The 15,923-nt window shown below is 44.6% G+C and overlaps 1 protein-coding gene across 2 annotated transcripts in view; it reads right to left on the reverse strand.

Annotated features, from left to right (window-relative positions):
* CDH4 (cadherin 4) overlaps positions 1 to 11,543 on the reverse strand; it is a 424,678-nt gene extending 413,135 nt beyond the window's left edge. Inside the window, exons 1-2 of one of the 2 annotated variants that reach the window (XM_032126957.1) lie at positions 11,385 to 11,543; positions 9,251 to 9,362 (exon numbers count right to left, since the gene is read on the reverse strand). In XM_032126957.1, the coding sequence (XP_031982848.1) occupies positions 9,251 to 9,362; positions 11,385 to 11,450 (178 nt within the window). In that variant the 5' untranslated portion in view covers positions 11,451 to 11,543. Of the gene's footprint in view, positions 1 to 9,250; positions 9,363 to 9,457; positions 9,475 to 11,384 lie in introns of those variants that run through there. The other variant, XM_032126958.1, reaches the window with a different exon arrangement.
* Positions 11,544 to 15,923: the final 4,380 nt, after the last annotated feature.

The following is a 15,923-nucleotide window of genomic DNA, read 5'->3' on the forward strand; positions in this document are numbered from 1 at the left end:
TTAACAGAACAGATAAAGGAATGCAGCATATGTCTGTTACATCTGCAAGCCATGCACGAGCAGGATGCAACTGCAATGCTGTTGGATGGCAAGACAAGAATGCAAAACAATCCTAACCAGTTAGATAAGGCTGATGATAAAAGAAAATAACATGTAATTCAACAGAAGAGGAGCAAGGTAACACGATTCAGCAGGATTAATCTACTACACATATAGAAAATGACTGGGTAGGTAGCAGTTCATCAAAAAATGATGTGGGAGGTTATACTGGATCACAAGCTGAACATGAGTCAACAGTATCATACTGTAAGAAAAAAAGCAATCATCACATTAGATAAATCTAGTGGAGTATTGCCTGCAAAACAGGCAAAGTAATAGTCCCTGTCTGTTCAGCACTGTGAGACGTGGCTGGCAGTGTCACATCAACCTGGAGTATCAAGTTAGTAGCAAAGATAAGGGCTCAGAGGAGGGAGCCAAGCACGACACACAAGAGGGAACAAATGAGAGGTTCAGCCTACAGAACCTGAAAAAAATATTTTCAAGTGTGTTGGGGGGAGAAGAATAATCAGCAACTGTTCTCTGTGCCTATGACAAATACAAACAGGTTTAAATTGCATCAAGAGAGCTCCAGCTTAAACACAGAGGAAGGGAAGCAATGTAATATAGTGGCTTTGGTCCCCACCAACAGATCTTCAAGTCCCCATCAGGGACAAACCTGTTCCACAGGAGCTGCTCATGCTCTGGGGAAGGAGTGTGCACTAGAATCCTCCTGGACTCCTCCAGCCCTGGTTCTGAGTGCAGGAAACACCAACACACAGGTCCAGGAGACATCACAAACAGCTCTCAGTGACATCCGTGAGACTCACTGACAGAACTGCGGCATTTATATGGAATTATCTATTCACCCCCACTGACTAGATCAGGAACAAACAGGTGATTAAATTTAATACTTTAAACTAGTCCTGACTTGCACTTTATCACCTGTAGCAATTTCTTTATTTTCCACCATCTTCCCAAGCTTGTATGTTTTTCTTTCATATACCAATAGTTCCAATATGCTTTTCTTGCTACATGGTGAAGTAACAGACATTTGTTTCACTGACCTGCCTTCCATGACTCTCTAGACATGAACTGACAGAGAGCACTGATACACAGCTTTTTGTAATCTTGACTGTTTCTCTTTGGATAATTGCTACATTCATAATTATTTTAAGAAGGACTGGAATTACTACAAGACAAACCCAGTGTAAGAAAATTTTAGACTAAAAGTAATTTTTGTGACTAACCTCTGAACTGCTAGGAAACTGTGATTTATAATAGGCATAGTAATAGCCTTTAATGACTGCAGCGCTTCTGGGTATCAATGAAAACAGACTGGCTCCTTTCAAAGCAGAAAGGGCATCTATCTTATTTTTTTTCTCCTTCATGGGTGGCCCATACATATCTTCAGGGTCCTCAGAGGAGCTTCCAACACCCCCACTGTGCGTTGCACACAGCGGCTGCCATTACCACGCTCATGTTAATGGGCTGCAGCTGATGCGACCCCTCCGAGCAGCAGCACAACCAGCACAGGCTGAATTACTGCCACTGGCTCTCTGTTACAGAATGCTGGCAAGTGGGGAGGAACAGTAGCAGCAAAGTAGTGAGGGCACAGCAAAAAATCATTAGGATTTTGTATTGGAAGGGAGCAGGAAACGGGAATCTGGATGCTGCAGCCTGGGGTCACAAGGCACAGGGCAGCAAGCACGGCTGACTGTTCCCAACGACAGTGCAGCCCATATGCCAGAACATTTGCCACTTCCCACTCCCTCTGTGCAACTGCAATCCAAAATTAATAAATAAATTAGGGATAATGAACATAAACAAGAAAAATCGCAAGCCTGTGGCAAAAAGAGATCCTGTTCAACCCAAGTATTTTTCATGTTGCAGAGAATTTGCTCAGGAAACAAACATCCTCCTGAAAGAAACGAAGTAGCCAGTTATAAGACAAATATTTTGGGAAAACAGAAACTCTGCATGTTCTCTTTCATTCTACTAAAACTAAAGAGGAAACTGAGTGCTTTTTCAATATAAGTGTAACATTTCCTTATGCCAGGAGACAAACTCTGCCTAGGTTAAGTCTGGACATTAATGGAAGCAAACAGCTGAATGCTGGTCCCTGGTGTTTCAATTATTCTCTCTTTAGAGGTTGTGCTTCCAAGAAATTAAAGAAGCACGATTTCCCAGTAAGGATCATGTTTTGCAGGCTGTTGCAATGTTTTTATTTAAAGCTGTTTGATTTGTATTTGCAGAAAAGCTCAGTTCATCCCTCTGCCTTCTCATCTCTTCCCCTGCAAAGTGCTTGCCAGGGTCAAAGCCCAGTGGAGGCTGCAGAGCTGCTTGCCCGAGTCCCTGCTCAGCACAAGGCCAGCCAGAGCAGGCTCCAGGACCATGTCCACTTGGGTTCCAAGTATCTCCAAGAACAGAGACTTCACAGTGCCTCTGAGAAACCTCTCCCAGTGTGACAACCCTCACACTGAAAGCTTCTTCCCACATTTAAGTGCAAGGTCCTGCATTGCAGTGTCACTGCCCATTTTCTTCTGCCCTTGCTCTGTGCATCTCAACACACTCTCACAAGGAATTTATACACAATGACGAAGTCTCCCCCTGAGACCTCTCTTCTCCAGGCTAAACAATCCCAGCACTCTCAGCCTCTCCTTTCAGAAATACTAATAAATAAATATTAAAATAAAATATCAATATATCATGGCATCCTGAGCAGTAAGAAAACCCTGCCATGGCAGGGCTGGGCAAGGACACTTCTGGGTTTTACCTGGAAAAGCAACCCTGGGGTTCATGTAGGCACCAAAAGGAAAACTGAATGTGAAGCCAAATCCTCTTCAGAAGCTTTGGCTAGAGCACAAAAGGTTTACATACACAAAAAGGGATACAGATCAATTCCTCCTGCAGTGCTCCACATCAGGATCCTGGAGAAATCTGTCTGGAATCACTGGCACAGGTTCATCCCAACCCCCTTGTCAAAGCACTCAAAGCTGGAGCTCCCAGAGGCAAGGACTGGACTTTGCTTTTCAAACATCACTTTATAGTCTTAGTTCTTACTACTTCCATTTGCCTGAAAATAAAAAATTCCACTTGATACAGCAATGGCCCTAATTTTGAATATACCAGTAACCTCAAATCAAACAGAAACTCCCTTCTTTCCTTATGTTACTCAAATTCATTCTATGAGAAACATTAAGCAGCAGATTTCCAATGAAATCCTATCCTCTGTAGTTTTAATCTCTTCTTGCCCTTCAAATAAGACTTTTAAGTATTATCTATACTGCTAAAATATTCTATGAGCTGTGCACATGGCCCATGCTGCTGTTGAACCAAGTACTTCCCCTCCTTGAGTTTGCAATGAAATAAGCTCCCTCTAAAAAAACATGAGACTCATTACCAGAGTAGAAATTAAGGCAGAAGGAGGCCTACACATAAATATCAATGAAATTAGGCAATGAGAACTGGCATTAGGTCAATGAAAATTATGCAAGAAAATATTTCACTGCTAGAATAAATAAGTTTGAATTGCCACATGCAAAAAACGTAATTTCCAGAATGCTTTCAGCATCTGCTCAGGGAGATCAGAGCTCATGAGCTCTGTCAGTGACAGTCAATTCCTGTACAAAGAACTGACTTTAAAATTAACATTTTCTAACCTTAAAAGACTTAAAACGATCAGCTTAGAGTTCAAAACAACAGGTATTTCACAATAAATAACTAATTGATACTGTTCCAGACATAGCTTATTTCCTAAAAGCCTAAGCATAAATAAAGAAATGAATAAATTATTCAACAGAAATTATTGTTTCATTTTCTTCCTTAATACCTATTTAGAGTGCCTAATTTGAAGCAGCGCAATTCTCTAACAGACAAATCCCTGAAAAAAGAGAGAAGCTTCAAATCTGTTGTTGGAGAAGCAGATTTATTCAGATAAAAATCAGTTAACTCCCCAGAATGCAGAAAAAAGTAATTTTGCTTGGGTTTGAGGAATTTGGTTCAAAGCTCTGAACTAGAAAGCAATATATACAGTTATTAAACAGTGTAAGGGGATTAACTCTACAGAGTGTTATTGACTACTCCAGTCTCATTAAGGGCAATTTTATTTAGATAAAAATGTCATCTTAAACATCATTTTTGTGTCAGAAGTTAGATCTGAAGAACAACATTAAAAATACATAGGCATCAGCAGTTCCCCGATCTGCAGCAGCTCTTTCTGGGGTCTCCCCTGGAACTCATGATGGAAATTATGGTTTTGATTTGCAACATGCCCATCACAAGAAGCTGCTTTTAAAAGAAGTTGTCCTGCAGAATGCAAGAAGTGTTTTCTGAGAGGCAGTTTCACTGGAGCATGTACAAGCTGAACGCAGAGAGCTGATGCCTGTCTGCCTCTCCTTCCTCCAACAAAGGAAGGAAGGAAGATCAGGGAAAGAGTTCTGGGTTCCCAATGGATGTTCTCCTACTTGCAGATTTTATTAGAGAACTGTGAAGCTAATTACATGTACAATAACTTCAGTAACTGCTTTCTATGCAGAATCACAGACCAGAAAATAATGAAAACATGAATGGAAAAACCTCTCTGCTTTTTTCAACTCTGAGCAGCTTGGAGAAGGTACTGGCTATTCCAGGAGGCTGCAGCAGAGCTGCTGCAAGCACCGAGCAATCCTCAAGAGGTGCTAAACAACCCCACCAAACACCAGAACAAATCCCAACATTCCTCAGGCTCTTCCCTTTTCCGAAAGCACCTGTAGGAGACACAAAAGAGCACCTGGAAGACACAGGCACGACTGTGGGCAGGGGAAGCCTCACACATCCCCACATACTCTCCAGAGACAGACCTTGACCTGCCTGTGGGAATCAAGCTCCTGTCAAAATTAACAGCAGAGGGGTACCTGGGAATTTTCTGGACTCTAGACCCGGGAGAAGTGGGAAGCCTACACCATCTACACTGTTCCAAACTATCCCACGGGATTGTGGATGCTGGGGTTCTTTGGTCTATGCAGTCAATGCTTTCTAAACACTATTCACAGCCTTCCTAAGTTTTAATATTGGATGTGGTGAGGGCTGAAAAGGATGGAGGTTTTGAAATTTCAATGGGGAGAACAAAAAGCTTTGGACTGTGAATAACATCCTACCTCTAAAAAACTTACAAGAGATGGTCTCCATAGTGAACTCTTATAAAAAGAAAAAAGAGGTACTTCAATAAAGCTTGTATGAATTTTGTTTGTTTTTAACCAAAAATCATGCTAGTAAAAATCCTAGAATGGAAGCAATTACATTTTTATGCATTTGCATGAGCTTGGCTACCTTTGGTTTCATACACTTGCTTAGAGCAGAACATGCTGGCAGAGTTTATTCATCTTCCCTTATGAAAATAAACTGTGCTGCCACGCACTTGTCCCCAAACGTAGCTGCCTATGCAAGTGAAGTTACCCTGCTCCATCAGCACAGGCCTGCTTGGGCTGAGCAAAGAAATGTGAATCACTGCAGATGAAGAGATGCACAGAAAAACAAAAAAGTGGCTGTGCCTCTCACCTGCTTGTGTTGTCTGCTGTGAGTTGTTTTGTTTAGGTGTGTTTGAGAGGCGCTGGAGCTGTGGTGGGACTACACTGAAGAAATAATACATTCAACACCCTGATGCCATTCCACCCACTCCCAGTTGCCACAGCCCCACTGCATGCCAATTAAACCTGAACTTCTAATTTTGAAAAACGTCTTTTTTTGTTAATTATAATCTTAAAAAACACTACAAAAAAAAAAGGGCATAAAGCCAATAGCAAGAATATCATATTGCACACCACTTTCAGTATCCTACTCCTTCTTTCCCTCCTTCCCCAAGAGGCCACTGGTGATCATCACTCCCAAGCACTGAGTTCACATCAGGAATCAGATCCCCTGGGACACTGCTGAACTGAAGTGCAGCCCTACATGCCCCTGCTCCCCACCCCTCAGGACCAATGTTCTCACCACCATCAGTTAAAATGAATAATTAACAAAGAGGAGAAGATCCCTGTGCCTCAATCGTCCTCTGCCATACTGCAGACATGGAGATCTTTCCCTTAGGCTAAAGAAGAAAATTCTTAGTGAACATATCTTAAACATTATCATGCATCAGTGATCAAGACTAAGTTTATTATCCTGCAAACAAAAACAAAGACAAAAAAAGTAGAACAGATTACACCCCAGTAACTTTCATTAAGAGATGCAGTGATGGCATTTCTAAGGAAGGCAATGGCTCCACAAATCACCTCAGCTCACACCCCATCATCAGGCCACAGTGTTGGCAGTGATGTGCAGTGTGTGGTATTTGTGGCACGACTGGGGAAAACTATTTTAAGTCTAACATGAAATTTTTAGAATGCAGATGCTTTTCATTTATACATAAAACAAAATGCCGTGACATTTCTCCCATCCATTTATCATAAACAAGTTAATTACTGTGTAACAAATAGCTCCTGCTAGAATCTGTATGTTTTTGAGCATGTTAGAGAGCTGACTCAGGCAAATAAGATGAACCACAAAGTAGTAGCTAATAGCTTACGGCATACTTATAATAAAACAATGACTCTGTAAAAGCTCTTGTTGTCAAATTAAGGCTAAGCTATTTCCATTGGAATAAACCAATTATAAGCAGTCATTATCTGTTTAACTTGATTCAAACCTAGAATACTATAAACACTTTCATTTTGATGCATTCATAACAGTGCATACATTTGAGAGCTGGATGTTGCAAAGCTTAAAGGGGAAATGCTGAGTTTATTGCCATGCAGCTCATCCTGAGCCATGGAACATCCAAACTTCCCCGTGTGGAGGAATTTCACCACCATGCTGAGGTCTCCATGCTCCCTGATTTCTGACGGACAAACCTTTAGGTATAAACTGGCCCAGGACTGCCCACCTCTCCTTCTAAGGACAAGGTGAGCATTATCCATAAAAATCTCACGTTTGCTCCATGAAATCCCCCAAGAGCCATCCCAGCTACACGCACGCTTTTTCCGCCCCCCAAATTCCATGAAAGCACTGACAGGTGAATTCCTGCCTACATTTTTTTTTTCTTTTTTTTTTTTTTTGCTCAGGCAAACAGTCCCATTTGGCCTGCAGATGAATTACTGAATGCTGATGAATAAGATGGTGGTAGCTGGCAGCAAAGCTTTGCGTGGTAAGATGGTGTGAAATAGTACATATGTCAATCTATCAAACATGATAATGTAAGCAATCTGAACCCATTTTTGGTCTGAACTATTGTACAATACTTCACCCAGATGGAAGAAAGAGATAAACATTTTATGCTTCAGACACATCAAGTGCTAGGAAGTAAAATTAAATCTAAACTGGAAAACTACCAATTTTACATGCTAGAGTATATATAAAGAACAACACAAGCATGAAGAAGAATTTTCTCGCCCATTATTGTATAAATTAATTACATATATTTGCTTCCTATGATAAACAACAGCATGTATTTGACTGTAGATTAAAAGGTGCAAAGATGATAGTTTGCTTATTAGCAAACACAGTGCTTGCACTTTTTTCTTCCTCCTTTTGTTGAGAAAATGCTTATAAATCATAGAACTTGTGACAATGTTACCAGGACATGAATCTTACAAGTGGGGCATGGATACATAATGTCCCCAGGGTGAGTTCAGCCCTAAATCAGAGGCAGGTTTGCCATGACTAATGTAGAACTACAACTGGTCCCTAAAGGATAAAATCAAATAGAAATATATTTTCATTCAAATCAACTTGACAGCCTGTGTAAATATAATTTCATATTTAAAAATTATCAGTTAAACCAGAAATGAAATGACAGCCAGTGTGCTGTTTTTAAAGTCCCAGCCATCTAATGCCTCGAAACAGACCCTTCTGCTCCATCCCTGCTGTCCACCTCCATAAACACAGCACAATATATCAAGCACTAAACTTGAAAAACGCTCTTCTGAGCAAAGGTATTTATGACATGGCTTTCTACAGTACTCAGAGAACATTGTTTTATCAAGTAATTTGCAAAGCTAAAAGAGCATGAAATCTACTCAGTTTCCAGACTGGCCTGCAAGGCCGCCTTCACGTTTGGGAAAAATTGCTACAAAGTGTGTGAACTACTGCTGTTTGGTCTCTTTAGAGTTGCATATTCTTGGGCTTGTCCATCTCAATTCCCTCTGTGGTTACCCTTCAAACTAAAAATAAACTCCCCAAGGTCTACTAATTAATGCCAGGCCAGTCAAGAGAATTCCTGAACAGCAACACTAAGACAACTGGGCACAGAAACAAAAGTGATTGCCAGCTCATGCAGAGCAAAAATGTCCAGTCCTGGATTCTGCTGAAGCCAGAGAGAGCACTGACAACTCTCCCTCTCTTCTGAGAAAAATCAAAGTAAAGGAGCAGGTGTTTGCTCTGGAGGAAGACAGAAATCCCAGCTTTCTGGCAGAGACACATGCATGTGAGCAAAATGTGCTCAGGAAAACACTGCAAAGGGTTTATAAAGCCTGGAGAGGAGCACCAAGTCCTGATGTGCTCCCAACTTCCTGGGGTGCTGGGAGGGGATTCTGATCTTCAAAAACGCTCTTGGAATAAAATATTTTTCTGTATCATGCAAATATAAAGTTTAATTATTTTTAACTTGAAAGGGAGACAGATCAATACACAGGATAATCTATTGTTATTTGGATTACGAAGACATCTTAGAGTTTACAATCACAAAAGTGGTTATAATCCTGCAATTACTATAAAGCTAATTGGTAGTTTCTTTTTGCCTGTGTTTTCATGTTGTCAGTGGGGCAGTAATGAAAATGAATGCCACATTTGTGAACAGAATGTCTGTAGGCTTGTTTACCACATTTCCAACAACAACGTCTGCTTTATCATCCATTTCAAAGCAGAGATAATTTAGGGATCTTTGAATTTCATACATAAAAATACTTTCTAAAATATCAGATGCAGAGTTCCTTCAGACAGGGTGGGAGTGGGAGACTCAAGAGTGAAGTGATGACCTCGCATAGTATAACAAACAATCCACCTGAAGCAGACAGCACGCGGACTTGGAATGATTCATCTGTATTCAAAACTGTGCTCAGGTAAACCACTTAGTGTTTCATCCTCCTACAAACATAATTCTGCAGACAATTTCACCATCAAAACCAGCATCTTTAAGCCTCCTTTCACCTCCTGAAAATACAGTTATTGCAGAAGCTATTAAGCTTTTTATTCCACTTACCTTTGAGTAACTTCTGCCCTTCATTGATGTTCTGGGAGATGAATGCTGTGTAGTCTTGTTCTGAGAAGCCAGGCTTGCATGTGGGTCTAACTGTAAGATCCCCATTGTGTGCCTGCAAAAACAAAACAAGGAAAATGCACACCATGACTTTTGTCATTTGGGAAAACGTTTTGCACCCAATGATGAAGTGTTTAGGCATGAGCAAACCTGAACAGTAAAGCAGTGTGCAAGTAGAAGTTGCTTGTGTTAGAGTGCCTATCTGTTGGAGGGGATCCATACTGTAGCTGCAAAAAATAAAATGGGCCAGCAATAGTTGCCTGACTACAAGAGAGCATTGTTTGTAGGAAGGCTGGAATACTGGGCACTGTCAGAATAGGCGAGGAAACAAAGAGCAGCAATTCATCAAGGCGCTGTGCTCGAACTGGAGACACGCAAAGGCCTGATGTTGCAACATCCAAATCACTGAGGTTTGCTACTGAGAAACTGGGCAGACCCCAGGATGGGAGAGGGAGAAACACAGGAGCCTGCGACCCGGTGAGGACACCCTTCCTTCCCCTTCACCCTGCAGCAGCATCCCAGGCTCTGCCTGCTGCTGCCTCTGGGACCCTCCAGGCTCTGCACTTGCCCCGGCAGTGGGCGGGGATGGAGGGGATCCCAATTAAAAACGTAACCATGCACAGTCTCGCGCACAACGTGCCAGCACCCAGAGGGAAGCAGCCAACTAAACACTCAGCTGCAACTTTGGACTGTGCAGAGGATCCAGCCCCCGCCACAGGGACAGGGCAGTCCAGTCACAACAGCCGAGGTTCCTTGGGATTCCCCGGCAGGGAAGGTCCCAGACCCCAGCTCCAAAGGAACTCGCTGACAGCACACAAGCCCGTGATTTATGCCTAGCGAGTGCCAGGTGATTTACGCACTAACAAGTGCTGGTGGCAGGGGATTTCTAACGCGCCCGGGCTGTCGGCAGAGCCAGCCAGAGCATCGCTTAGCGATGCTGGCGGCACCTCCGACGCCTCCAGACCCAGCAGCGCCGACTGAAGCCGGGGGACCGGGAGCGGCGCTTCCCCGGCAAAGTGCAACTCCAGGCGTGCACCTGCCTCCCCGGGGGAGCATCGCAGCCCCCCTGGGGCCCCCGAAACACTCCTGCACACAGACAGCGCTGCATTAGACAGACGGAAGGGAAGCGGAGAGAAGGGTCCTTTCGGATGAGCTTAGTAAGCAGAACACAAGCCAATGCACTCGGCTTAAAATCACGCTCGGGAGACGGATGCCAGCTACTGCATGGGAAGCGCAAGGAAGCGGCGGCTCTGTTAGACTCTGACCGCGGCGGGCAAGATGTTGCCATTAGGAAACATTTCAAAGGGTCTCACCGAGGATAGCGGGCTTTGAATCTGAGATCGCCCCATTATTAGAGCGGTGCTCGCTAGACGAGAGCGCATCGGGGCTAGTCCTGCGCACCCACCAGCCTCCCCAGGGCTCGGGACATCCTCACAGATTCAACTTGGCACCGGGGGATTGAGGCAGAGGAATAAGCGGCTCTTGTTCCTGCAGCCAGCCCAGCCCGAAACCCAGCAGCCACCCGGCTCGCTCTGTAACACTGCAGCCACGCGTTCAGGCGCTTGTTGATGTTCTACAGAAACCTCTCAATTTCAGGCGGCGTGTGAATAAAACCCTAAAAATCGCGAACTTTTCAGAGCATCACCCCCCAGCACGATCCGGGTCCGCTCGGTGGGTCTAGGGGCTTGTCAAAATAAAAAGTTACGGGCTGCAGCGCGGCGCAGGCTCCGCGGGGCTCGGCGGGGAGCGCAGCGCGGCCGCGGGGGCACCGCGGGGCTCGGAGCGGCTCCGCGCCGGGACGCGCCGCTGCCCCCGAAGTTTCTGCGGCGAGGCGCAGCGCGGAGGGCAACTTGTGCCGGTACCGCGGCGGCACCTGAGTCCCGGCTCAAAAAACCAACAATTTAAAACTGCACAGCGGCGATTTAGAATTTAAAAAGGGGCCGAAACGGCGGAGCAGCGGCAGGAGCTGCGCGCAGCCACCACCATCCTCACACTCGACCGCGAAGTTGCCGCGGCGAGCGCGTAGGAGCCGCGGCGGGGATGCTCCTCGCCCGCTTCCCCGGGGCGCCCCACTTACCGCCGCCGAGCCCCAGACGGGAAGGAAGAGCAGCAGCAGCAGTCGGCGGCTCGGGCCGGCCGTCATGTCCCCGGCGGGCGGTGCGGTGCGGTGCGGTGCGGTGCGGTGCGCAGTCGGGCCGGGTCCCGCAGTCGGGCCGGGTCCCGCAGTCGGGCCGGGTCCCGCAGCCGCCCCGCGCCCGCCGCTCGCTGCCCGCTCCGGGCTGCAGGTGAAGCGCCCGCCGCGCGCCGCCGCCACGCCCCGCCCCGCGCGCGCGGGCACGCGCCGCTTAAAGCGACAGGCACCGCCCCCCGCGGGAGGGGAGCGGGGCGGGGGGGAGGAAGGTGGTGGTGATGGTGGTGATGGTGGTGGTGATGGTGGTGATGGTGGTGGTGATGGTGATGGAGGAAAGGGGTTCGGCGGTGTCGCCGCCGCCGCTTCTGAGCTCCGCGCCGTGCCGAGCTCCGCGGCCCGCGGGAGCCTCGTCAGTCCGGAGAAGAAACTTACACGTGTGAATTGTCGCGAAAAGCTGATACATTCGTGGGGAAATAAACAAACAAACCAACCAGCCAGCGCGTCCAGAGATGATGGAGGGAGATCATAGAATCACCAGGGTTGGAAAAGAGCTTTAAGGCTGGTTAGGGCATGGTGGTGATGATGCCAAGGTTGTGGTTTGATCCCCGCCATTCACTCAAGGATTGGACTTTTGGACTTGAAGATCTTCTGTGTCCCTTCCAGCTCAGATTCTGACTCCCTGACCATTAACCCAGCACTGCCACTGTCACCCCCAAACCATCACTCAGTGGCACATCCAGACACCTCTGAAACACCTCCAGAGATGGTGATTCCACTGCCTCCCTGGGCAACCTATTCCAATGCCTGACCACCAGTGAACATTTTTTCTAATATCTAATTTCTAATATCTAATCTCAATCTGCCTTGCCTCAGTTTAAGGTCGTTTCCTCTAGTGCCCTCTTCGTGTGCCCACAAGGGAACAAGTAGCACTGCCAGGGGAAAATTGGTACAGCCCTGGAAAGATGTGCTTAGTGGGCAAAAACAACATGCCCAGGTGAAAACCAAGTGTATCCCATGAGGAAAAATAAGTGTGTCCACAGAAAAGATCTTTGTCCAGTGGTTAATGAGCATATCACTTGAGGAGAGCAGAGCCCAGGCTGTGAGGGAAGGGTGGCGTGAGGGAGTAGTAGCAAATCTACAAAAAATTACATATTGGGGAGGAAAAAACTGATCTATCCAGAGACAAAAATCCCAGGATAGGGTAGAGAAATGAGTAGTGCCAGAATTGCCTCCTCAACCGTATCTGTGAACCAGCCTGAGCCTGGCCCTGCTTTTCTTGGAGGGAAATAGGCTTGTCAGGCCTAATCCACATCCACATTAGTAGCAGAGAAAGCTAACTCCACTAAACTAGCAAATTCCTGGTGTAAAAATAAAGGCAGATCAGTGCAGGGGCAGAAAGTGAAACTCCATCAGTCTCACAGAAAACCGAAAGCAGCGGTTTCAAGCAGAGTGTGGCTCCTGCTCTTTTCCTACAGCATGACCCTGGCACCCAAACCCCAACCTCTGCCTCTCCAGCTCAACGCCACAGATAGCAATTCCCAGGCACGAGTGTTTTGTGCATATAAATCCGACAGCAATTTGCATAAATAGATGCATATTATCTGATGTACGTGCAAAATCTGACATTGCAGCTGAAAAATCCGGCCATTAAACTATTCTGTTGGATTTGCACGTTTCCCAAGGAATGAGACACATCAATCCACTGGCTGCATCTTTGGCTATTGAGTAGATTTAATGGCATTGTTTTAACACCTAGAGACGTTAGCAAAGAACTGAGGCCTCATTGTACTGAGCTCTATAGACAAGAATAATGAAAAGATTGTTCCAACCCCACCAATTTACAGTCTTAGTGGATTATGGGGTTTATTTTGTTTTTAAATAAGTATTTCTGAGTTTATTATATAACATGAAATAAATCCCATCATTGTATTGAATTTAATGTAGACCCTTTCTTATGAAGCACTTCCACAGTGGCAGAAATAATCGAGTGACACTATCACAGCAAAAATAAATCCCTATATATCTAAAAAAATCTAAATTTTTTTCCTTTTATCTTTATCCTCAGTTTCAAAGCTTGAAGCAGATTGTTCCAGGTTTAAGGGCAGTTGCTATTTAAATAAAACTACAAGTACTCCCTGAAGACTACTGAGGATATTTTGGATTTGGGCAAAATACACTGTGGATGTTCCTTTTTGAATACCTATGGCCAGTTATTTTGCCTCTTGCTGGACTACAGCTGTTGCTGTGCAAGTGCTCACTCTGCTTGATAACTTTGTTAATATGACAAGTTCTACAAGTATTGTCAAAATAAGTCTGACACCACAACAGATTGTGAAGAAAAGGCAGAGCAGTAGTGAAAAAAAAATAGAATTCTTCAACATGTTTACAGTTGATTTCTAATCTGATGGCAAATTGATTTTTTTCCCAAACTAGTTTGCCATCCCGCTTTTCTAAGCTGTGGTAACAAACTCTGTGCTCAAGGAATGAGGCTGCAAATGGAGTGAATTCTCAGTTGTGTTTCCAGTAACAGTGCCCGGTGTGAGACAGCAGGTGCCTCCCAAACTGAGGTGTTTCCAGAAGGAGCAGAGGAGAATCCAGATCCATGTTCAGACAGTGGAAATCTCTGGTTTATGTGTGTGGTTGCTTTCACTCTACCATTTTCCTTCAACTTTTGACACTCCAATTAATTTTGGAAGGAATTACAGTTTTTCTAACTGATTAACTACTATTTGAACTACCTCCTTGTTTGCTGGCACATCACATGAAGTGCTCATAAAATGTCTTCCTTCAGATCTTTAAGGAAAATTAAAATATGCCACTTACATTTTTGTACCTACTGAATTTTTCCCAAACTTTAAGATTGCAGGCCTGAGCTGGGCCTGAACATATGTTATTTGGGAGGGTTTGCTTCACTTGGAGTCTGCTGGGAGACTGGTTAGGAATTGGTGTTCTGGCACAAAAAGGAAATAGGAAGCTCCACCATCTAACACAGGAATGCTACAAGATGTGGGTTTGGCGGGATGAAGACATTTAAGGATGTACACATGCACTGTAAATCAACTTGCTAAACACCTCAAGAGCAAAACTGCTGATCCTAGGAGGCAACTTTCTGTACTGCACAACACTCAAGAGAATAAAAGGCTCATAGATGAGACATCTCCAGAGCTGACTGTGCCAGGATAATGAGGAGCGCAGAGCACACGAGGGATTTTTCCCTCCTTGATGCACACGTGTAATTCCTATTGACAGCAGTGGGAGTTGCACATCCACACCAAGGGGACAATAGAACCCTTAGTGGTGGAGATGAGTATCGGATGTGAGCTGTGTGACCACGGAGAGGGAACCAGGGAGAGGGAGGTGTGATCACTGAGGGACAGTACAACATACAATAAAATTGTCAAGCAGCCATCAAGTATGTGAAAGCATGGGAATAACAAATTAAATGGACAGGAGGTGAGAAAACAGGGTCTCAAGAGGCTTTTGCCTTCCTAGCTTAGGGCTGATATCTGAATTCCTTATCTGGGAAATATTCCTGCTGGCTTAACCCATTTAATTCTCTGACAAGTAAATATTTCTCTGAACTTGAGTAAATAGTTGTGGCCCAGATGCCAAGGATAAAAAGCGGTTTTATTAAAAAGTGCGATAAACAAGAAGAAATTAAATTAATACAGTGTGCAGGCCTTACTGTAGGTTTCTTCTGTGTGATCTGATGATTCTTGCTTTTCAAGCAGGAGAGAGCTGGATGACCAGTGGTTCAGAGTCATTATTACTAATTTGGGTTTGTGTCAGAAGCAGTAACAAAGGACACAACAGGAAATAGTGATGATTCTAGTTTGATAGATAATGGCAAATTATGTGTTTGTGACAGCAGTTCAAAAATAAGATGTATGAGAAAGGCCTTCAGATTTAATCTGCATTTGGGATCTTTTAGGGATGTGTAGGGAAGAGGGGACAAGATGAAACTGAACAATGAAGTGAAATGTAAATCGAAGCTATGGAGAAATTAATGATCAGGAAAAGAAAAACTTCTACCAGATCTTGATGGAAACCAACAGAAGAAGCAAAGGATGCTCCTGAGTGGGAAGACCACAACCACAGAAGGAAAATAACTAATGCTAAAAGCCAGAGTTTGGTCCATTTATGTAAGTTTTTAAAGTAACAGCAACTGGAACTGCATGAATGGTTGGGCACAGCTCAACATTCTGGATTGCTTATGATCTGGCTCCAGTACAAAATCTAAAGACAAAATGATGAATCACAGAGGAGAAATGACTTGAAGAAAGAATCCACAAGAAAAGGCTTCACTGAACAGGAATGGGATATGCTTTAGTCCAAGCTGATTCCATCCCTGCACGTGCTCCCTGTGTGCTGGAATGGTGGGAATGACACAGCTATCTCCCTGGTTAAACAGCTCTTTTGAAAGCACATTTTCAGTCCTGCCAGACAGGCTGCAATGCCAAGGAATTTTAACCTTCTTTCTTTTAC

Source organism: Corvus moneduloides, chromosome 17 (genome assembly GCF_009650955.1).
Source record: "Corvus moneduloides isolate bCorMon1 chromosome 17, bCorMon1.pri, whole genome shotgun sequence".
Lineage (NCBI taxonomy): Eukaryota > Metazoa > Chordata > Aves > Passeriformes > Corvidae > Corvus > Corvus moneduloides.